General features: G+C 45.0%; 1 protein-coding gene across 1 annotated transcript in view; it reads right to left on the bottom strand.

The window, feature by feature from the left end:
• Window positions 1-19,486, bottom strand: part of LOC146035864 (interleukin-13 receptor subunit alpha-1-like) — a 96,785-nt gene extending 77,299 nt beyond the window's left edge. The window contains exon 1 of the mRNA XM_083159551.1: window positions 19,180-19,486. Within this exon, the coding sequence (XP_083015677.1) occupies window positions 19,180-19,264 (85 nt within the window). The 5' untranslated portion in view covers window positions 19,265-19,486. The remainder of the gene's footprint in view (window positions 1-19,179) is intronic.
• Window positions 19,487-24,915: the final 5,429 nt, after the last annotated feature.

Raw genomic sequence — 24,915 nt, 5'->3', positions numbered from 1 at the left:
AAAAAAAGTGTAAAAACCTAACTAATGCTTCAGACAATAAAAAAACCCAATAATAATAATCATCAATCTAAATACTGTGCCTTCAATAATATCCCTCTATTTAAAAAAAAAAAAAGAGTTAGAAGAGATAAATTGACCATGCTTAAAATAAGCACTAGCCGCAAATTTCCGGATAGCTCTAGACTGGATTGGTGATTCTAATATACAGTAAGTACCACAAAAAGAATGGCGCAAGCTTTTATCTCACATTAGAAGAACCCTGGGGCGAAATGTAATAGGATGAAAGATTCAGAAAGTGAGAGATTTGGGGAGAAATCTCCAGTTTTTTTAAAGCAGCAATAATTTACACTGCAAAACCAGTTTGAGTTTGAAATGTAAATTATTGCCGCTTTAAAAAAACTTAAATTTTTTTTACCAAATCTCTCACTTTCTGATTCTCTCACCCGATTACATTTCCCTCTAGTATCTTTACTATGTACGCAACCACAATAAATTCCAGAATCAGTCAAAAATAACATTCTATTGTACTCCACAGGCATCGCCTGGAGAATTGTTCACACTACATTAAAATTGTCCAAATACCATTCACTCTTTTTACCATTATGGGTTAACCCTTAAATCTCACCTGGCTCTGATTTTAAAATATGGAATGATGGGGGAATTTGATGATGGGGGCATTTATTCCAATTTTTGTAAACCAAATTTGTTCTTCTTTAGTAATACTCCTGTTCCCATTTGTACAGACATGCAGGGCCGTACTAAGCCTTCGGGGGGCCCGGGTCACTTAAGACAGGGACATGAAAAGCCTGTGTTTGTCCCTCTGGACCTCACAGGCTCAGAGCTGCCTCTGATTAAAAACCCTCCCATAACGAGGTCGCTGATGCTGCTGTCCTCCATGGGCCTGAAAAGCATGTGATGAGCTCTACCAATCAGAGCTCAGAACAAGCCTCTCAGCCTCTGACCTTTAGTGCAGTCTCAAGGGACTTAGGCCCTTATTCAGATCTGTTTGCAGTACAAATTTGTTCTCAAAATGGGCAAAACCATGTGCACTGCAGGTGGGGCAGATGTAACATGTAAAGAGAGTTTTAGATTTGTGTGAGTTATTTTGTTTTTGTGCAGGGTAAATATGTGCTGCATTATTTTTACACTGCATTATAGATTTCAACATACCCCACCCAAATGAACTCTCTCTGCACATGTTTCATCTGCCCCATCTGCAGTGCACATGGTTTTGCCCATTTTGAGAACAAATGTCTACTGCGATCAGATCTGAATAAGGGCCTTAGTCAACTCCCAGTAATGCACTGCACATATGTGCAGTCAGTTTGCCTCAGCTCCCGATGCTCAGCACAATTTATTATTGTCACATTGTGAATCTGCAGCACTACCCCACTCCCATGTACAAAACTTTAGCTTAAAAAAACAATATATATATATATTTTTTTTAAATACATGCCGACCACAGGGAGGCCCTAGATAGAGGGGGCCCAGGGGTACTGACCCCCCTGAGCCCCCCTTAATCAGGCCCTGTAGACATGTAGTTATATATACAAACAACTAATCATTCTTCAAAGGAGTCTGATAAACCGTTTAATATAGATAATTGTTAGTAACAAGACCCAATTCTCAACCTCTCAAATGTTTTATTACAGAACCGACCCACTTTTAATATAGATTCAGATACTGGCCCTCATTCAGGTTGGCTCGGTAAGCTGCAAACATCACAACTTACCAAGCAGCTGAGATGCCCCCCCACTGAGTACCCCCCCCTCCATCCGAGTGGATGTGTACAAGAACACATCCCTCACATACCACCACTAGCAGGAGAAATGATTTTATAGTTGCCGACCATCCAATGATTTCTCCTGCCTTCACAAATAGATGTCAGTTGAGGGACTTTTATTTGCGAGCGCCTGAACGAAGATGGGAGATACCCATAAAACGATGGGCGTTCACATGGGTTTCAGCCCCATCTGCCCCCTGGCCCTCCCTCCCTGCAGCGAACGTCCTGGCAAGTGTGTAACTCGCCAAAGCCGTTTGCTGTCGGAGTTTGCCCATGCGCCAAAATGCACATGCGCAAACCCCGACCATTGGGCCTGGGGACAATTTAGGGTCAATCCGATCTATCCCGAATCGGATCCACCGTCAGCTGTTAAAATGGATTTTCCAATTTCCAAACCTTTCTAAGAAAAAAATGCTAACGGCGTATACTGTACCTTTCTCCACAAAAGGCTGGTTTTGATGTCATATGATCAGATGCACCAAAAAAATTATTTAAAAAATCTTTTTCACCCCTAAATTGAAATATTTGATAGGAGATTCCACCAAATTCAATTGCTATAAATGTGAACCAGATGCAGATAAAATGCACTGTTTATGGCAGGGGTTCCCAATCTTTTTTGAATCACGGCACCCTAGAGTATCAAAAAATTTTCACGGCACCCCTAGGCCAAAAATACATTTATTAGATTGGGTTTATATGTGATTCTTTGGGTCAGGTATGTGGTAAAGGACAGGATTTGCTTCTGTTTGTACACATTTTATTATTGGCAGCCACCAGCATTGCTTTTGCTCATAAATAATTAACCATTGATAATTTGAGTTGGTCCTGGACTACCAACCCAGGGCACCCCTGCATGGGTCCCGAGGCACCCCAGGGAGCCACGGCACACAGTTTGGGAACCACTGGTTTATGGTCTTCCAGTACAAACCTTATGGATGGGTTAACAAGATTTCATTAACAACTCTTTAAAAATGTCTTTTTAATCCAAAAGAGAGTTTCAATGTTCTACACAAGGGTGATCAAACCCTTTTAACAAAATTGGTGGCCGCCACTAAGAAAACTTTATTGTTCCAATGGATCTCCACCGACACCTCAAATCTCTTACATCCGAGAATTTCCTCTCATTGGATTAGACAGAAACATTTGTAATTAAAGATAAAATGATACAGAACATTTGTAACATCTGGCTCCAATATGTACATGCAATGTCTGGTGATCTGAGAGATATTGGGGTTTATTCAGGTTGATTCGCAAGGCTGCGAATTCGCAGCCTTGCGTGTCCACCAAACCCCGCTCCGGCGAACGACCGCCCCCCCCCCCCCCCTGCCGCCTCAAAGTGTGGCTTCACCCGAACAGCTGCGAATGGATGTTTTGCATAAACATCCATTCGCATGGCTCGGGTAACCGCCCACATCTTTCGATGGTCACCGACCATCGAATGATGTTTAGCGTGCACGCATATATAAGTGACTTTTCAGTTACTTACATTTGCGTGCACGCTGGTGTGGATACGGCCGGGCAGCTGACATCCAGTGATGTCAGCTACCCCCCCCCCCCACACACACACACCCGCGTCACTGCCTCATTACCATGAGAACTCCCAGCGTTCTCATGGGAACGCCCATGGAACGCTGGGCGTTCCCATATGGTAATGGGGCAGCCTGGCACCCCCCGCCCATCTCCGCCCCCCCCCCACGCCGCCCGAAAGGTCGCCGTGGGTGCACGCACCATACTCCTGCACATGCGCAGATACCCGCCTGCGCATGCGCAGACGCGCAACATCGGTACTGCGTTCGAATGCACGCAGTACCGATTGGATCTGAATCAGGCCCATAATGAGAAAGTCTTTTCCTCCCATATTCCAAAATATACTGGTTGGTTAATTGGCTCCCAACAAAAGGAACCCATGAATGTCCGTGTATGCGAGTACATGTGGTAGGGAATATAGACTGTAAGTTCCACTGGGGCAGGGACTGATGTAAATGTTCATCTACACTCTGTATAGCGCTGTGGAATATGTGTGAGCTATATAAATAAGCGCTATAAATAAATAAGTCTTTCCATTTCTCCGAATGTTACAACATAGAAGAACTTAGAAAGGGACTTCTCCTCTGACTCATAAATGCCCTCAAATGTCATTTCAATCCTAATATATTTATTATTTACTGTGTTATTGTTGTAAATTCTCTATATTTCATGAAAACTAATTAAATCTTTTCGTTTAATGATCCCCATGTACTATACGCTGTTGTGAATATTTCTGTTATCTGTCAATAAAAATTTTTTTTAAGTTCACTCCTAAGGGCATACTTAATTATTTTTGGACTTGAAATCTAGTTATTTATGTCTTATTGCTGCTTATCATAGTGATAATAAATTAAAGATCATGGTCATGAGACACGAAGCAACAGCCATTGTTGGCATGATCCAGAATGAATCTGTATTGTGTTAAAGAGAGGTCAGCAGCAGATATGGGGCCTTATTTAGACGTGATCACCAAGCACATTTTTTCTCATATAGACAAAACCATGTGCACTGCAGGTGGGGCAGATGTAACATGTGCAGTAGATCCATGTGCAATAGATCCATGTGCAGTAGACCCATGTGCAGTAGATCCATGTGCAGTAGACCCATGTGCAGTAGGCCAATGTGCAGTAGGCCATGTGCAGTAGATCCATGTGCAGTAAATCCATGTGCAGTAGATCCATGTGCAGTAGGCCAATGTGCAGTAGGCCATGTGCAGTAGATCCATGTGCAGTAAATCCATGTACAGTAGATCTATGTGCAGTAGACCAATGTGCAGTAAATCCATGTGCAGTAGGCCCATGTGCGGTAGGCCAATGTGCAGTAGATCCATGTGCAGTAAATACATGTGCAGTAGGCCAATGTACAGTAGATCCATGTGCAGTAAATGCATGTGCAGTAGGCCCATGTGCAGTAGGCCAATGTGCAGTAGGCCAATGTGCAGTAGGCCAATGTGCAGAAGGCCCATGTGCATTAGGCCCATGTGCGGTAGGCCAATGTGCAGTAGGCCAATGTACAATAGATCCATGTGCAGTAAATGCATGTGCAGTAGGCCCATGTGCGGTAGGCCAATGTGCAGTAGGCCCATGTGCGGTAGGCCAATGTGCAGTAGGCCAATGTGCAGTAGATCCATGTCCACTAAATGCATGTGCAGTAGGCCCATGTGCAGTAGACCCATGTGCAGTAGACCAATGTGCAGAAGGCCCATGTGCAGTAGGCCCATGTGCAGTAGACCAATGTGCAGAAGGCCCATGTGCAGTAGGCCCATGTGCGGTAGGCCAATGTGCAGTAGATCCATGTCCAGTAAATGCATGTGCAGTAGGCCCATGTGCAGTAGGCCAATGTGCAGTAGGCCAATGTACAATAGATCCATGTGCAGTAAATGCATGTGCAGTAGGCCCATGTGCAGTAGGCCCATGTGCAGTAAATCCATGTGCAATAGATCCATGTGCAGTAGGCCCATGTGCAGTAGGCCCATGTGCAGTAGACCAATGTGCAGTAGACCAATGTGCAGTAAATGCATGTGCAGAAGGCCCATGTGCAGTAGATCCATGTCCACTAAATGCATGTGCAGTAGGCCCATGTGCAGTAGACCCATGTGCAGTAGACCAATGTGCAGAAGGCCCATGTGCAGTAGGCCCATGTGCAGTAGGCCAATGTGCAGAAGGCCCATGTGCAGTAGGCCAATGTGCGGTAGTCCAATGTGCAGTAGGCCAATGTGCAGTAGATCCATGTCCAGTAAATGCATGTGCAGTAGGCCCATGTGCAGTAGGCCCATGTGCAGTAGATCCATGTGCAGTAGATCCATGTGCAGTAGATCCATGTGCAGTAGGCCCATGTGCAGTAGATCCATGTGCAGCAGGCCCATGTGCAGTAGATCCATGTGCAGTAAATCCATGTGCAGTAGGACCAGGTGCAGTAAATCCATGTGCAGTAAATCCATGTGCAGTAGGCCCTTGTGCAGTAAATCCATGTGCAGTAGGCCCATGTGCAGTAGATCCATGTGCAGTAGATCCATGCACAGTAAATCCATGTGCAGTAAATCCATGTGCAGTAAATCCATGTGCAGTTAATCCATGTGCAGTAGGCCCATGTGCAGTAAATTCATGTGCAGTAGATCCATGTGCAGTAGGCCCATGTGCAGTAGACCAATGTGCAGTAAATCCATGTGCAGTAGGCCCATGTGCGGTAGGCCAATGTGCAGTAGATCCATGTGCAGTAAATACATGTGCAGTAGGCCAATGTACAGTAGATCCATGTGCAGTAAATGCATGTGCAGTAGGCCCATGTGCAGTAGGCCAATGTGCAGTAGGCCAATGTGCAGTAGGCCAATGTGCAGAAGGCCCATGTGCATTAGGCCCATGTGCGGTAGGCCAATGTGCAGTAGGCCAATGTACAATAGATCCATGTGCAGTAAATGCATGTGCAGTAGGCCCATGTGCGGTAGGCCAATGTGCAGTAGGCCCATGTGCGGTAGGCCAATGTGCAGTAGGCCAATGTGCAGTAGATCCATGTCCACTAAATGCATGTGCAGTAGGCCCATGTGCAGTAGACCCATGTGCAGTAGACCAATGTGCAGAAGGCCCATGTGCAGTAGGCCCATGTGCAGTAGACCAATGTGCAGAAGGCCCATGTGCAGTAGGCCCATGTGCGGTAGGCCAATGTGCAGTAGATCCATGTCCAGTAAATGCATGTGCAGTAGGCCCATGTGCAGTAGGCCAATGTGCAGTAGGCCAATGTACAATAGATCCATGTGCAGTAAATGCATGTGCAGTAGGCCCATGTGCAGTAGGCCCATGTGCAGTAGACCAATGTGCAGTAGACCAATGTGCAGTAAATGCATGTGCAGAAGGCCCATGTGCAGTAGATCCATGTCCACTAAATGCATGTGCAGTAGGCCCATGTGCAGTAGACCCATGTGCAGTAGACCAATGTGCAGAAGGCCCATGTGCAGTAGGCCCATGTGCAGTAGGCCAATGTGCAGAAGGCCCATGTGCAGTAGGCCAATGTGCGGTAGTCCAATGTGCAGTAGGCCAATGTGCAGTAGATCCATGTCCAGTAAATGCATGTGCAGTAGGCCCATGTGCAGTAGGCCCATGTGCAGTAGATCCATGTGCAGTAGATCCATGTGCAGTAGATCCATGTGCAGTAGGCCCATGTGCAGTAGATCCATGTGCAGCAGGCCCATGTGCAGTAGATCCATGTGCAGTAAATCCATGTGCAGTAGGACCAGGTGCAGTAAATCCATGTGCAGTAAATCCATGTGCAGTAGGCCCTTGTGCAGTAAATCCATGTGCAGTAGGCCCATGTGCAGTAGATCCATGTGCAGTAGATCCATGCACAGTAAATCCATGTGCAGTAAATCCATGTGCAGTAAATCCATGTGCAGTTAATCCATGTGCAGTAGGCCCATGTGCAGTAAATTCATGTGCAGTAGATCCATGTGCAGTAGGCCCATGTGCAGTAGACCAATGTGCAGTAAATCCATGTGCAGTAGGCCCATGTGCGGTAGGCCAATGTGCAGTAGATCCATGTGCAGTAAATACATGTGCAGTAGGCCAATGTACAGTAGATCCATGTGCAGTAAATGCATGTGCAGTAGGCCCATGTGCAGTAGGCCCATGTGCGGTAGGCCAATGTGCAGTAGGCCAATGTACAATAGATCCATGTGCAGTAAATGCATGTGCAGTAGGCCCATGTGCGGTAGGCCAATGTGCAGTAGGCCCATGTGCGGTAGGCCAATGTGCAGTAGGCCAATGTGCAGTAGATCCATGTCCACTAAATGCATGTGCAGTAGGCCCATGTGCAGTAGACCCATGTGCAGTAGACCAATGTGCAGAAGGCCCATGTGCAGTAGGCCCATGTGCAGTAGACCAATGTGCAGAAGGCCCATGTGCAGTAGGCCCATGTGCGGTAGGCCAATGTGCAGTAGATCCATGTCCAGTAAATGCATGTGCAGTAGGCCCATGTGCAGTAGGCCAATGTGCAGTAGGCCAATGTACAATAGATCCATGTGCAGTAAATGCATGTGCAGTAGGCCCATGTGCAGTAGGCCCATGTGCAGTAAATCCATGTGCAATAGATCCATGTGCAGTAGGCCCATGTGCAGTAGGCCCATGTGCAGTAGACCAATGTGCAGTAGACCAATGTGCAGTAAATGCATGTGCAGAAGGCCCATGTGCAGTAGATCCATGTCCACTAAATGCATGTGCAGTAGGCCCATGTGCAGTAGACCCATGTGCAGTAGACCAATGTGCAGAAGGCCCATGTGCAGTAGGCCCATGTGCAGTAGGCCAATGTGCAGAAGGCCCATGTGCAGTAGGCCAATGTGCGGTAGTCCAATGTGCAGTAGGCCAATGTGCAGTAGATCCATGTCCAGTAAATGCATGTGCAGTAGGCCCATGTGCAGTAGGCCCATGTGCAGTAGATCCATGTGCAGTAGATCCATGTGCAGTAGATCCATGTGCAGTAGGCCCATGTGCAGTAGATCCATGTGCAGCAGGCCCATGTGCAGTAGATCCATGTGCAGTAAATCCATGTGCAGTAGGACCAGGTGCAGTAAATCCATGTGCAGTAAATCCATGTGCAGTAGGCCCTTGTGCAGTAAATCCATGTGCAGTAGGCCCATGTGCAGTAGATCCATGTGCAGTAGATCCATGCACAGTAAATCCATGTGCAGTAAATCCATGTGCAGTTAATCCATGTGCAGTAGGCCCATGTGCAGTAAATTCATGTGCAGTAGATCCATGTGCAGTAGGACCATGTGCAGTAGACCAATGTGCAGTAGGCCCATGTGCAGTAGGTCCATGTGCAGCAGATCCATGGGCAGTAGACTCATGTGCCATAGGCCCATTGTACAGTAGATCTCTGGTACAAACACTACATTCAGGGAATCCTTATTACTTTCCAGTTAGTACTGGAAATTGGTGTTTTTTTAGAGGATATACTGCACATTTAAGTTATTGTCAATGTGATGATGGAAAATAACTTAACCACTTACCTATCACAGTAGCATTTAAAGACACCAGAGCCAAAAGTGCTTTAGCTGGCAAGGTTGCATCACATGTAACCGCACTGCCCAAATGTGTGCCCCAGACTAAAGCTGGCAATACATTAGTGTGATTTAGCTACATTTCACCATATTCTGACAGACCGGATCAATAAAAGTGACAAATTACACAATAAAACAAGCAATATGTCTCTTCTTATGGAATCCCAGTCCTAAAGGTACTGTCTGAAAAGGGGATCAGTATTTCTTCTCTGTTATGCCAACATGGGGATACATTAACAGGAAGAGAAAGTGCAGTGTCATACCGTTTTAATATATCACATAGTGATGATATAAAATATACTGTCTGTGTTCCACATCAATCCTTATCTGAATGAAAAAGGGGCAAATTACCAGCTAAGGTGGAGAACCAGGAAGTGACCAGTTCTCAATCAAAGCAGTGAGAGTGTACGAGACACCTCCAAATCTCACAGGCAACGCAAGCCGGAGTCCAGGGGTTGGTAGTCTTTGGCAGCAGTTCCCTTCAGGGTGTGGAAATAACAGTCACCAAATGGGGTGAAGTCAAGCCGACGTGCGTTTCCACCAGTATCTGTGGTCTGTATCAAGGCTGCAGCCTTGATACAGACCACAGATAGCGGTGGAAACGTGCGTCGGCTGCAGCCTTGATAAAGACCACAGATATCGGTGGAAACGTGCGTCGGCTGCAGCCTTGATACAGACCACAGATAGCGGTGGAAACGTGCGTCGGCTGCAGCCTTGATAAAGACCACAGATATCGGTGGAAACGTGCGTCGGCTGCAGCCTTGATAAAGACCACAGATATCGGTGGAAACGTGCGTCGGCTGCAGCCTTGATACAGACCACAGATAGTTGTGGAAACGTGCGTCGGCTGCAGCCTTGATAAAGACCACAGATATCGGTGGAAACGTGCGTCGGCTGCAGCCTTGATAAAGACCACAGATATTGGTGGAAAGAATAACCCGGTGGGGCAGTGACACTGACTGGGCTGGCTCAGAAACTATGCCTCCCCTAGCCAGCATCCGAGACCCGTGAACGCCTAGCCCCCCCCCCCCCATAGTTACAGCCCTGACTATATAAATAATCAGAAAATGTTACAAGTGCAACTCCTACGCTGCAAAAGCAGGCAACTTAAGTTTACTCTTAAGTGCATACTTATTTATTATTGGACTTGGTTCAGCTAGTTATAATTTCTTTGCTGCTTATCGTAGTAATTAGAAGTGGAAGATCATGGTCATAAGACAAGTAGCAACAGCCATTGTTGGCAAGATCCAGAATGATTTTGCATTGTGATAAAGGGGTGATATTGTACAGTAGATCTCTGGCACATACAATACAATCATTCCGATTTTTATTATTTGCGTGTTAGTACTGGAAATGGGTGATGTTTGGAGGATATACTGCAATTTGTTTTTCAATGTAATGTGATGATGGAAAACACCTTAACCATTTACCTAGCACAGTGGCATGTTGTGAATAGGCCGGAGCCAAGAGTGCTTCAGCTGGCAAGGCTGCATCACATGTGACGTGACAGAAGATCAGTTTTGCGCACAATAGATTTCCTCTGACTCAGTCTCAGACCCTCTGCAATGATGCATCAGTATGTGACTGCCGACATCCCTGCCACTTTGTGCAGCATTGTGAAGAGCATGCACCAGGTACTGGGATCACTTGAAGCAGAGCAATCCCCACTGACACATCTTTGCTGTGCTCTGCCTTCGGGGACAAAAAAAAATGTGTGTGTGGGGGGGTGGGGGTCGGTGATGGGGAGTGGGGTACATGGACATGGGGTGTTTGGGGTGTGGAGGATGAGGGGTGCAAACCACCTCCTAGCCTTTTTTAAATATTTAAATGTATTCTTAAAAATTCTTTTTACACTTATCAGGAAATGAAAAAAATCCTCACAATTTCTGAGCGGTTTTGTGGGGGAAAAAACATCATTAATGTGGTTAAGAGTAATTTATGTGTGAAGGTGGAAACAGTAATTTACCCACTCTCTAAATTAAGCTTTTCTTCCCACTGTGTAGTTCTGTGGTGAGCCAGGTTTATCACTTTTGACTGAACTTACTGACATGCCAAAAAAAAAAAAATCTACCTAAAGTGCTTTAAAACTTTTTTGTTTTGTTCAAATTGCACTAAACGGAACTAAATGTGAATGGATTTAAAAACAAAACCAAACCCACAAAACATGTACTTCATGGTTTGGGTTTTCGCATTAATCTACGAAACCACAAAAAAAAACAGTACATGCACAAAGGTTTTCCATAATAGAATCTGTAGCTTAAAATGGTAATGTACTTTATTTTAACCTTTTTCTTTTTAAATCATTTTAATTGAAGCACTGCAAATATTATAAAATCAAAGCAAAGCGTACAGATGGCCTGATTCAGTATGGATCGATATTTAGAGAGATCGCAATCTGGCACGATTACAACGGTCAACTAAAAATTTACTCTCTATATCAAAAAATAACCGAAACCTTTGCTTATTTTTGAAAAACTTTGCTTTTGGCAATTTTACAATGATCATTACAATCATACATATGTTAAACTAGTAAGCTCGCTCGAAGCAAATGCTTCGAAAGCTAGTAAGGTATAGTAGCTAATGTGAGAGAGAGAGAAAGATGTAGTTGCACTTGCTGCCAACAGATGGCAGTTTTTCGGTGACACACAGACACTGGAAAGATGATGCGGAATTGGACCAATTTAAAGATAACATGGATGCCTATTCGGAAGAGCAAGGCGAATGTTTTCATCAAAATGAGAATAGGGTGGGGGATTATATTTGGGGGCTAATACTAGACAGTCACAGATGAAATATGAAAAACTTTTTATATATATTCTGTTACAGTAGTTAATTGTTTTACTTTTTTTTTTTTTTTAAATTTATCAAAATTCCTAACAAAAGTTTGTTTTATTTATTTTTTTTTTTTTTTAAACAATTTTATTGAGCAAATACAGGGATAAACAGGCTATACAGACCAGCTGTTTTTACAAACTCTCAAGATATCGTGTATCACAATTTGCCAAGTTTTCTGTATTTAACTTAGAAAGAAGAAGAGGGGAGGGCGTGGTGAGACCACAGGGATGGGAAGGGGAGAGAGGAGGGATGAGGGGAAAGATAGACGGTAGGGAAAAGAATGGGGGGGGGGGGGATTGATGGCCTTCATTAACCTGGATCAAACGGGGGTGGTACGTCTTGCTGTGAGAGCCACGGGTCCCACACCTTATGGAAGGACTTAAGTGAGTGGCGCAGAATTGCAGTAATGTATTCCATTTTATAGACATACCACACCCGTGTGAGAATTGCCTGTAATGGAGCTGGGGTAGGTTTTTTCCAATCAGCCGCAATTTGGCAAGTCATCGCCGAGGATATGTGCCTTAGTAACTTGTGTTGGTGTTGGGTAAGCCCAGGGGGTTTCAACGGGAGGAGGAAGTATCTGGGATCTCTGGGCACCGAAACTCCTAGCAAACCTGTGAGTAAGTCTATTACTTCTCCCCAGATGTTCGAGATATGGGGGCAAGTCCACCAAATGTGGAGGAAATCACCTTCAGAAGGGCAACCCCTCCAACATCTGTCAGATACCTCGGGGAATATCTTATGCAGCCTAGAGGGGACATAGTACCAGCGGTATAGCAATTTATATGTATTTTCCTTTATTTTGACACAAATGGAACTAGACGCGGCATTATCGCGTATTTCTTCCCAATCTTCCTCATCTAGAGAAAGACCTATGTCACGCTCCCACGCCTTTTCATGAGGAGTCCGGGATGAGGCTGCAAGGGGGTCTAGCAGTGAGTATAGTGCCGAGATTAGACCTTTAGATGAGTCACGTCTCCAACAGATATGTTCAGCGGAGGTTAGGGGCCTAGCCATTAGCGTAGACACCACTTTGGAGTGGAAGTGGCGAATCTGGAGAAAACGAAAAAAATCTATGTTGGGAATTGACGTGCCATCTCTGACTTCGGAGAACTGGGGGAAGGATGCTTTGTCCGATATATCGTTTAAATAATAAATGCCCTCTTTGAGCCAGCTGGACAAGGAGGAGCATCCCATGCCCGGGGGAAACGCGGGGTTATGGAATAAAGGTATCAATGGAGAGGGAGGCGGGGCTAGGTTGTATAATTTATTCAGTCTGTCCCAGACCGCCAAAGCACGTGACACCACCGGGTGCGACATTGTAGTGCGTGGACGTTTAGCTCTAGGTAGCCACAGCAGTGAGGACAGAGTATTCAAGCCCAGGTCTCCCGTTTCTATGTTCACCCAGACTTTACTCGCACCCCAGGGGTTGCACCACTGAACGATCTGGGACAACTGTGATGCGTAATAATATCTCTTGAAATCGGGTATCCCCAGGCCACCCCGGCATGAGGGCCTCTGCAGTAGTTTTAGTCTAATACGGGGGCGTTTCTTGTCCCATATGAATTGGGATGACTGGTGTTGTAGGAACTTAAAAACATAAATCGGGACATATATGGGCAAGGTCTGAAAAAGATACAACAGGCGTGGGAGGATATTCATTTTAACAGAGTGTATTCTGCCTATCCAGGAGATTAAGTGGGAGGACCAAGTGGAGAGGTCTGATTTAATCCTGTCTAACAGTCTCGGGAAGTTGGCTTGAAAGAGTTGGTGGTGATGATGTGTTAAATAGATGCCTAAATATTTAACTTTTTTCCCATTCCAATTACAGGGCAGCATATTCATCAACTCAGTTTTAAGGGGTCCGGGTACATGGAAGTCGAGAACTTCGGTTTTCCCCACATTTATTTTATAATCGGAAAGGTGGGAGTATTGTTGGATCTCTGATAGTAAATGGGGGATAGAGCTCGCTGGACTGGCGAGGGTCAAGAGCACATCATCCGCATAAAGTGCTATTTTATGCTCCGCGGAGCCTACTTTAATGCCCTGGATAGACGTGTTATTGCGTATCCTCGCCGCCAAAGGCTCCATGACCAAAGCAAAGATTAATGGAGAGAGGGGGCAACCCCGGCGGGTGCCATTGGTTATATTAAAGGGGTCTGACCTTGCCCCGTTTACAACAACCCGGGCGGAAGGAGTGCGATATAGGGCCTTAATCCCCTCTAAGAAGGGTCCAGAGATACCCATCCTCTCCAACACTGCAAAGGCAAAAGACCACGATATGCGATCGAATGCCTTCTCCGCATCTAATGCCAGGAGCAAGGCCGGGTTTTTCCGCTTCTGAATTATATGGATAAGGTCAATCGCTCGCCTTGTGTTGTCCGACGCCTGGCGCCCAGGAATAAATCCCACCTGGTCCGGATGGACAAGGGTTTGAAGCAGAGGGGCCAGACGTCCGGCAAGAATTTTTGCGTAAATCTTCAGGTCAATGTTCAAAAGTGAAATCGGCCTGTAATTTGCGCAATTGGTCGGGTCTCTGCCCTCTTTCGGGATCACCACTATATCCGCCAGGGCTGTCTCGGGGGGGAAAGAAGCACCCTCCAGTATGTTGTTAAACAGAACCACTAAGTGGGGGGCTAATTCTTTTGCAAAGCGCTTATAATAAATGGCTGAAAACCCGTCAGGGCCCGGTGCTGCCGACGAACGCATTGACCTGATTGCCGCTACCACCTCTTCTTCTGTAATCTTTACGTTTAGGGTGGCCAGTTGGGCCTCCGAGAGGATCGGGAGGGGGATATCTGCAAGGTAGGAGATCATTTCTTCGTTAACGGAAGCGGGCGGGACGGGGAGATTTTTTAAATTGTATAAGGAATTATAGAAATGTTGGAATTCCCTGGCTATTTCTATCGGATCAAACGTGCAGGATCCTAAAGTTGGAGAGTGTATTTTTTCAACCAGCCTAGAGGCCTGCTGCCTTCTAAGTTTGTTGGCTAGTAGGGTGTCAGCCTTGTCTGCTTTGTCATAAAAGCGTTGCCCAAGCTTTAGAAGGATTTTGGCTGCCCGGTGAGCTAGCAGAGTATTCAACTGGCCCCTGATCTTTTCAATTTGGGATAGCAGGCTAGAGGTAGGTGCGCTTTTATGATGCTCCAGTAGGGTAGCTAGCTTTGCTTCTAACTCCTGTATCTGGGAGGCCCATTTTTTCCGGACCGAGGCCACCCTAGATATAAGGACGCCCCTAATTGTTGCTTTATGAGCCTCCCAGACAATGCCAGGAGATGTGTCGGATGTGGGATTCTCCTTAAAATAGTTAGTGATGGCAGCTTTAACCTCCTTCAAAGAGGAGGGGTGGTCCAAGATGGAGTTGTCTAACCTCCATCTTCTGGTACTGGGTGGCCGATCATAGAGATCAAGGTCCATGATGGTCCCGGCGTGGTCTGTCCAGGGGAATGGAGTAATGCCCGCTCCCTTAACGTGTGAAGTGGTTTTATTTTTACATACAATAAAGTTATAAAAATAGGCACATTTTCTTAAAATCCATAATTTCATTCTGATAGCTACAAAAGCAAACTTTTTCAGGTAAAACTATTTTTTCTTTAGTTAGTAATATGAAAGAAATAAAAATCAGATCTGCAGAACCCAGACTCAGAACTCATGTTGACTGGTGTTATCGGACAACTGCGTGCAATTTGTTGCGGTTTTTGGATCTGCAGATGCATCGTCATTTCCGATGCATTCACAACTTCGCAATAGGCATTTATTCTTCCTTTCTGTCGCTACTTTTTGATCGCACACAACCGCTTTTGTCAGTTTAGCAATCCATGCCGAGTTACACTAGATCTAGAGACCACTTTGTACATAAAAGTAACCTGAGACATCCAACCAAATATCATGCACGAGCCACAGTTAAGCCAAATACTGTATATAAAAGTATAACATTAGAAAGAATAAATAACGAGTAAAATCATATACATAAAGAATTTGTATGATAGGCTATATAGCTATAGCGCTAGGGTGCGAAGTTGGAACACAAAATGGATGGACAGTCACCAGGGTATTTAGGGCAAACAGGAAAAAAAATGTATACAAAAACTCTCACCCCCCCCCCCTTCCACCCCATCACTCAGACAGCTTTAAAGTCAAGTACAGTTGGTGAGTCAGTGATGAGTCTGGCGTCTTATTTGAATGGACAATGTGGCTAGTATATAGCTTTTCCACATAAAACCTTTCACCTTTTGGGCCATATGTACTAAGCCTTGAAAAGTGATAAAATGGAGAGTGATAAACCACCAGCCAATCAGCTCCTGTCTGTCATTTTTCAAACACAGCCTGTGACATGAAGATTATTGGTTTGTACTGGCGCTGGTTGTTTGGAACAAAAAACACACAATATTGGGCGGTATATAGTTAATAATAAAAAGTTATATTTTACTGAATAATCATAAAATCAACAAGATAATTACATACATCCAGGGCAGCCGAGAGGAATGCCGGGCCCCGGTAAAATTTTGGGGGCGTGGCCTAAGTGTGTGTTGTGGGAACCTCCCACTTACGCCACGCCCCCAAAATGTTTAGAGGAGGGTGAAAGAAAACTCTAAAAACTGTAATCTCAGAAGCAGCACACACCTACAGCATGTGCTGTGCTGACTGCAGGCTCAGCATGAACTCTCACGCTGTCAGTGAGACACTCATGCTGAGCCTGTTGTCAGCACAGCACATGCTGTAGAAGTGTGTGCTACTGTTGCTACCCGGGAGGGATGGAGGGGGAAGGGAGGGGTCAGACCAGGGCCCCTGCGGGGCCCCTTCAGCAAGTGTGGGCCCGGGTAATTAGTACCCGCTCCCCCCCTCTCTCGGCTCCCCTGCATACATCTACAAAATAATTCATACATTTTTTTATAAAAGGACTAGTGGTAAGTGGGCTCAGTCTCTTCCACCAATGGGTGGTGTAGAAAAAAATATATATATATATATTGTGGTATAAAAATAGAGTTTAAAAAGTCAAATAGCAGCTGTTGGGGTATAATATTGTAATTATATTACCATCCTTGATTTCCTTGTACTTTGATTTGTAATCCAAGGGTTTATAATGGACCAAGATTTTTCTGTGCTCAGTGTTGCCAATATGCACAAGTCCCCTTATGTGTGGCTCACCATGATGTCCAAATTCAGGGACCAAACTAGATCCCACAGCCTCAGCGTTGGAAGGATTAGGTGATTGAAAGATGCCAATTAGCAGGGAAGGTGAATAGGTCCACTAGATGGATGGTACCCCGACTGCTCAGTAAAAGCTCAAAGCGTTTCTCCGGTATATTTGTGTGTCCGGCTTCCTCAGGAGCAAGTGAGGAAGCCGGACCTAATCCTTCCAACGCTGAGGCTGTGGGATCTAGTTTGGTCCCTGAATTTGGACATCATGGTGAGCCACACATAAGGGGACTTGTGCATATTGGCAACACTGAGCACAGAAAAATCTTGGTCCATTATAAACCCTTGGATTACAAATCAAAGTACAAGGAAATCAAGGATGGTAATATAATTACAATATTATACCCCAACAGCTGCTATTTGACTTTTTAAACTCTATTTTTATACCACAATATATATATATATATTTTTTTCTACACCACCCATTGGTGGAAGAGACTGAGCCCACTTACCACTAGTCCTTTTATAAAAAAATGTATGAATTATTTTGTAGATGTATGTAATTATCTTGTTGATTTTATGATTATTCAGTAAAATATAACTTTTTATTATTAACTATATACCGCCCAATATTGTGTGTTTTTTGTTCCAAACAACCAGCGCCAGTACAAACCAATAATCTTCTTTCTACATATATTTGGGGCTGACTACCCCCAGTACCGGCCGCTGTTAATTGCGCACCACACACAACCCTTTTACAGCCTGTGACATGGCAGCTAGGAGTTGATTATCTGGTGGTTTATCACGCTCTACTTTATCACTGTTCAAGCTTAGTACCTGTCCATTTGTCTTTTTTCTTCTTTTTAAGGTTCGGAATGAATAATGTGTAGGATATGTATTATAATTCCTCCCCTATAAATCTCTCTCTTTCAGAATTGTATTGAGACTAGATTGGAGGTAGGAGCCATTGTATTATTATCAGTTGGTCAGTGTAAGCAAACTGCTCACATACTGCAGCAAATTGTACCTTCTATCTAACTGACACAAAATGATGCTCTCTGGGTAGTTTTCTCTCATTCGGAATCTCCCACCCCCTACATAAGTGGCAGGCTGGTAAGCAACCTGTAGAACTACACATCCTAGCATGCTCTGACAACCCGGGTTAAATGTGAAAGCGCCAGACCCGGATCAGTGCCTGGTCAGACCCAGGATCGAGATGAATGGGTTTCAGTGTGATTTGTTGTAATGCAATACTTTAATGCACCAGCATCGCCCGTAAAATGTTCAAAGTATTTTCGGATTGGGATCGTTGGGTCGACCACAACTAGGTCGACAAGCAATGGGTCGACTACACTAGGTCGACATGCAGCCAGGTCGACATGGGTCAAGGTCGATATGGATCTAGGTCGACATGGATCTGGGTCAACATGACATTAGGTCGACACAAGCATTAGGCTGACATGGGCTAGATCGACAGTCAAAAGGTCAACATGGGGTTTTCACTGTTTTTTTACCCAAATGTCGACACAGTCGACATGGACACAGTTTGAAGTGCACCGCATCCCCTCGCTAGGCACACCATTTTATTCTCCCACAACACCCTAGTGGGTGGTAGGACATGAAATACCGCCTGTCGGCACGTCAGCTCAAAAAAACAGTGAAAAAACCCATGGCGACCTTTTGACTGTCAACCTAGCCCATGTCGACCTAATGCTTGTGTCGACCTAACATAGAAACATAGAATTTGACGGCAGATAAGAACCACTTGGCCCATCTAGTCTGCCCCTTTTTTTTTAAACATGTTACCTCAAACCATATTTGATCCTTATTTTTTTGTAAGGATATCAATATGCTTATCCCAAGCATGTCGTGTCGACCTAGTCCCATTTCAACCTAGATCCATGTCGACCTTAGCCCATGTCAACCTTGTTGCATGTCGACCTAGTGGCGTCGACCCAATGCTTGTCGACCTGGTTGTTGTAGACCTAATAACCGTATCCCGTATTTTCATACATATAAATGGACATTAGGATTTGAATGGCAACAATATCACAGTACAGTCTTCCCAATTTCTTTTTTAATAATGTCCATTTAAATGAATAAGGGGTCATAAAGTTTCACTTCCCAATCTGTCCCTTTTTCTGATGAATTAGCAATACAGGCTGTCCCTGTCGCTTTCCCTGTACATGTGTCTGGTTTACGGTTAATCATAAGGTTAACTGTTTGTCCTATTTTAACATTTTTGTAGACTGTCCGGCCAGAAATTTCTATGGAATGCAAACACTATTTTATCAATCAGTAACCCATACTGTACCAGTATCTGTATATGGTTAGAAAATGAACTCACCTTTTCCACTAACTGCATTCTGTATTAGGAAATCCCTTCCAATCAGCAATCCAAAAATCACGCTACAAAAGCAATGTCTTTCCATATTATCTAATATCTGAGTACTAAAACACTACGATGATAACTGCTGCTGGATTCTTGTAGCAGGACATTCTCACTACTAGAAAGTATCCACCCATTCAAACCTCCTCCTCCTCCTCCTCCTCCTAACTCTGGCGTACAATTGATTTCCTCCTACAAAAATTACTTTCTTAGAACATCAAGCAGCAACAGTCAAATGTCGCTGCCACTTTTAAGTGCATGAACATGAAAAGGCACAGTCAGAATACCCACACTACTATACTCTTCTAGCCAGTGACGGGGAAATACGCGAATAGGATCATTTCCTGTAAAGTCCTAATGTGTCCGCATATTTTATAGGTGAATAATAACATGACTCCACCGCTTAACCCTCTAGCTCCACAACCCAATTCCTAAGTATGCAAATAGAGGACTATATTTCTAACTAGGGATGGCCAGTAAAGGGTTAACCGCTGACAGTCTCAATTGATCGTGCCATCAGTGCTTTAGTATCGATGGCATGAAATCGATGGGAAACAATAAACTTTATTTTTTTTTCCTTTGGTAAATATAGCTAATAATGCCAGTAGCACACGCAGGGTCTAAGGACCCTAGGCTGATAGCTGAGGGTCCCCTCTTTCCATGGGTACAAGAATTTTAAAATTCGACCCTTGGGAACCGGATATATCTGACTTCAAAGCAGTGGTCCCCATCCAAGCCTGTTAATTGCTCTTCCCAGACAGATATTTCATGTTCTGTCTGACTTAGAGTTTTTTTTATATTCCAAAAGCTGGGACTCTCCCCCTTTGATGGATACTAGTAGCTTGTCAGCCTTCCAGCAGCTGGTTACTGCTCCAGCTCCACACACCTATTATGTAGTTTTATATTCTCGTTGGCAGATTGCTCTGCCTCCTGAACTCTGATCCCCTAGTTCATAATACCATTTGGTAGGTGGGATTAACTAGTTTTTAATTCCAATTAAAATATAAGAAATCTTTTTCCGGGAACTGGAGATATCTGCAGTCAAGCAAGCTGTCCTCCCACCAGAAAATTATGAATAATAAGCCCACTTCATTATACACCACTCCTCTGCAGATTAAACATCCTCTACCACCCTGGAAGTTATGTATCAGGGCCCCTTCATTCAGCCCAATGCCCCCTTCTCCCACCATCTGTGCAGTAAAGGGGTAATTAGTGGAAATTACTGATCCAGGCCCTACATGCTGAGCGATTGATATAATACCCCCTACCACCCGTGGGACATCAAAGCTTCCCCCACCCCTACCGCTGGAGGATCGGTAGGGGCCCCAATACATTGCTATGCCCAGGGGTCTACACTGCTGTTGCTGCCCCTGTATGTGTGTGTGTGTGTGTGTATATATATATATATATATATATATAGATATAAAATTATTATTTATATATATTTGGTCTATCTATAATACTTTAACTGACCCGGCATATACTGGGTCACCTAAGTGTCCATCTCCGGAAACCCCCTTCTGAAAATCCTGCGTTTGCCCCTGAATGCGAAGCTACTGCAAGTATAAGAACGTCACAGAACTAGCGAGCTGCATTTGCATCCCTACAATTAGCAAGTGCCCAAAAAAATGTAATAAACTTTATTTATATTAGTAAAGGACTGTAGCCAGAGGTGTACCTCTGGGAGGCAATGGAGTCATCTGCCACTGGGCTCCTGCTTCCAAGGGGGCACCTCTTCTCTCCTGCAAGTTTGAATCAGTTCATTGAAATCCATCTATATCAAGTCTGTGGCTGACTTCCCCTCCTAGCAGGACGATACATGTCACACTCCCTTTATTCTAAACAAAATATACATAACATGCATACTGTACATGCATACATATATTTATATATTAGGTGCTGTTTGTGGGCCAGATGTACTAAGCTTCAAAAGTGATAAAATGGAGAGTGATAAACATCCAGCCAATCAGCTCATACCTGACAATTTTCAAACACAGTCTGTGACATGGCAGGTAGGAGCTGATTGGCTGGTTGTTTATCACTTTCCATTTTATCACTTTTGAAGCTTAGTACATCTGGCCTTCTAGTGTAGGTGGGGGGACACGGGGACACCAATATTTATCTCCGGGCAACTGAACTTACGCCACTGAGCCAATGGGCTACTTACCGGAGATCACTTCTAAAGAGATTTCCAGTTGCACCTGCACCTATATCCGGTTGCACCTGCACCTATATCCGGTTGCACCTGCACCTATATCCATTGGCATGTGCAGTTTCGCCGCATGGGGCGGATAACATATCACTTTACTTTGTACCGATCACTGGGATCTGCTCCTCTCGGTGCGCCTGTTGTCAGTGAGTCAGGAATTATTTATTTCTGCTAATAAAGATTTCTTATTGCTGCGATTTGCTACAATAAGCAATCTTTAGTACTGGCGAATGGCTTCAAAAATAAATTAATATGCCACTAAGAATATGTATGCTACATATTCTATTCAATGTATATGCTAATGCCGGCACAGTTGCGAATGTGTCTGCAGCGGCTGTGTGATAATATAAAGACCCATACACACTACACGATAGGGGCCACGGCCTATACAATTAACAATATTGCCTGAGGGTCCTGATATTGTGCGCACACACACACGCACACACACACACTGAATGATATTGATATACACAGTACAATAATAGTGGACAGCACGTATGGTGTAATGGTTAGCATTACTGCTTTGCAGCACCGAGGTCATGGGTTCAATCCCCACCATGGTCTTAACTGTGTGGAGTTTATATATTCTCCTAGAGCTTGTGTGAGTTTCCTCCGGGTACTCCGGTTTCCTCCCACACTCCAAAAAATATACTGGTAGGTTAATTGGCTCCCCCAAAAAATAACCCTAGAATGAAGCTCATACAGTATATACATGTGGTAGGGAATATAGAGTGAAAAGCTCCACTGGGGCAGGGACTGATGTGAATGTTCAAGTATACTCTGTAAAGCTCTGCGGAATATGTGTGTGCTATATAAATCTTCTTATGGCAATCGGCAGCCATGGAGAGGAGGCATAGGCACCCATGAGGAGATGGAGAAAGGAACATAGTTGCAGAGGTAGAGATGACCAGGACAGCAAAGGCATAGAAGGGAAAGTGGCAGAGGACCAGATGGATGTAAGAAAGCTGATATACAGTAGGGTATAACTGATATAGATAGAAGGGTTCCACAAGTGGTGAAAATAGGATCAGAGACAGAGATCGTCTTAAAACCTCCAACGGTGTCTGTCTATCCCTTGATACAAACTGACCTTAAATATAGGCCCTATGTTCACATATGGGTAACTTTGACTGGTATATGCAGTTTCTTTCCTCAACTTCTAGGCCATACACTCCCCCTCTCAGTGGATACTGACCTTATATAAAGGCGCTATATACACGTAGGGGTTTCTTTTCATCAACTGGATTAAAAATCTTCACTCTCCGTTATGTAAATTCAGAAAATATCACGGCCGCTAAGGGCTGAGATTCACTCTCAATGAGGCCCTATATGCCCCAAAAGGTATCTTTACGGCTGTTTCCCAGTCGAACTCATCAAATCAGGAGGAGTCACCATCCGTAAAAGGGTCAACGATTTAAACCAAAACTACGACAGGATACAATATAAAAAACATATACAACAATTGTATAAAAAATGCACTCCAGGAAGTAAGGATCCTACACCTCCAAACCCAATCCGGATCAGGCTAGAAGTGTTACCAGATGGAATGTCTCTCCACCAACCAACATGTTTCGGGCTTAGCAGCCCTTTTTCAAGGTGCAAGCCTATCCGCAACTCAACCTGTCACTGCGTTTTGACATCTCATCCTGGCCCCTCCTTGATCACATCCGGACTTGCGGATGTGCAGTCTGAATGCCAGTGGGACAATGGCATATACAGTATGGGTTATTTATGAAACTTCGCAGGGCTGCATGAGATTCTGTAGCTAAACTGGAGTCTCCCGCAGCATGCATGAGGGTAGGTATCTCTGGTAACGGTTAATAAATAATAATAATAATAACATTATAAATACTAAACCATTTTGTAGTGTAAGGTTAGAAGTTACACTATAATTACTGCATCAGATGCTTACATGTCTCCTCTATTCACAGGAATGAAAGTGACATCCAGCTGAACTTGAGTTCAGTGATCCTGGCTCCCATGTGCCTTATAATGCATTGTCAGCAAATGATAGCAAAGTGCATGCTGAATACCGGTTTAGCCAGTGTCACACAGTGCTTACTGTCCAGTGCCTGTTGCATGCAGTGCTTACTGTTCAGTGCCTGCTGCATGCAGTGCTTACTGTCCAGTGCCTGCTGTATGCAGTGCTTACTGTCCAGTGCCTGCTGCATGCAGTGCTTACTGTCCAGTGTCTGCTGTATGCAGGGCTTACTGTTCAGTGCCTGCTGCATGCAGTGCTTACTGTCCAGTGCCTGCTGTATGAAGTGCTTACTGTCCAGTGCCTGCTGCATGCAGTGCTTACTGTCCAGTGTCTGCTGTATGCAGGGCTTACTGTCCAGTGCCTGCTGCATGCAGTGCTTACTGTCCAGTGCCTGCTGTATGCAGTGCTTACTGTCCAGTGCCTGCTGCATGCAGTGCTTACTGTCCAGTGCCTGCTGTATTCAGTGCAGTGCATATGCAGTGCTTACTGCCCAGTGCCTGCTGTGTGCAGTGCTTACTGTCCAGTGCCTGCTGTGTGCAGTGCTTACTGTCCAGTGCATGCTGTGTACAGTGCTTACTGTTCAGTGCCTGCTGTGTGCAGTGCTTACTGTCCAGTGCCTGCTGTGTGCAGTGCTTACTGTCCAGTGCCTGCTGTGTGCAGTGCTTACTGTCCAGTGCCTGCTGTGTGCAGTGCTTACTGTCCAGTGCCTGCTGTGTGCAGTGCTTACTGTTCCGCTCTTGTATAGTGTGAAAATCAGAATACTGCTTGCTGCTGAATACCGGTTAGCCAGTGTCACACAGTGCCTGCTGCATGCAGTGCTTACTGTCACCTCTATTCACAGGAATGAAAGTGACATCCAGCTGAACTTGAGTTCAGTGATCCTGGCTCCCATGTGCCTTATAATGCATTGTCAGCAAATGATAGCAAAGTGCATGCTGAATACCGGTTTAGCCAGTGTCACACGGTGATTACTGTCCAGTGCCTGTTGCATGCAGTGTTTACTGTTCAGTGCCTGTTGCATGCAGTGCTTACTGTTCAGTGCCTGCTGCATGCAGTGCTTACTGTCCAGTGCCTGCTGTATGCAGTACTTACTGTCCAGTGCCTGCTGCATGCAGTGCTTACTGTCCAGTGCCTGCTGCATGCAGGGCTTACTGTCCAGTGCCTGCTGCATGCAGTGCTTACTGTCCAGTGTCTGCTGTATGCAGTGCTTACTGTCCAGTGTCTGCAGTGCAGTGCATATGCAGTGCTTACTGTCCAGTGCCTGCTGTGTGCAGTGCTTACTGTCCAGTGCCTGCTGTGTGCAGTGCTTACAATCCAGTGCCTGCTGTGTGCAGTGCTTACTGTCCAGTGCCTGCTGTGTGCAGTGCATACGGCCCTTATTCTGATCGGTGCGGCCCGATCAGAATATGCGGCCGCAACCGTGCAGGCGAATCCCCGCCTTCCATACGGATCGCCACCTGCCGTCCGTATGCGGATATGTGGCGATCCGCATGAAATTGTACGG

The sequence above is a fragment of the Crinia signifera genome, chromosome 9 (assembly GCF_055691185.1).
Source record: "Crinia signifera chromosome 9, ASM5569118v1, whole genome shotgun sequence".
NCBI classification, from domain to species: Eukaryota; Metazoa; Chordata; class Amphibia; order Anura; family Myobatrachidae; genus Crinia; species Crinia signifera.
Note: the sequence above shows the minus strand (reverse complement) of the source record. Positions and strands in the feature narration are given on the sequence as shown.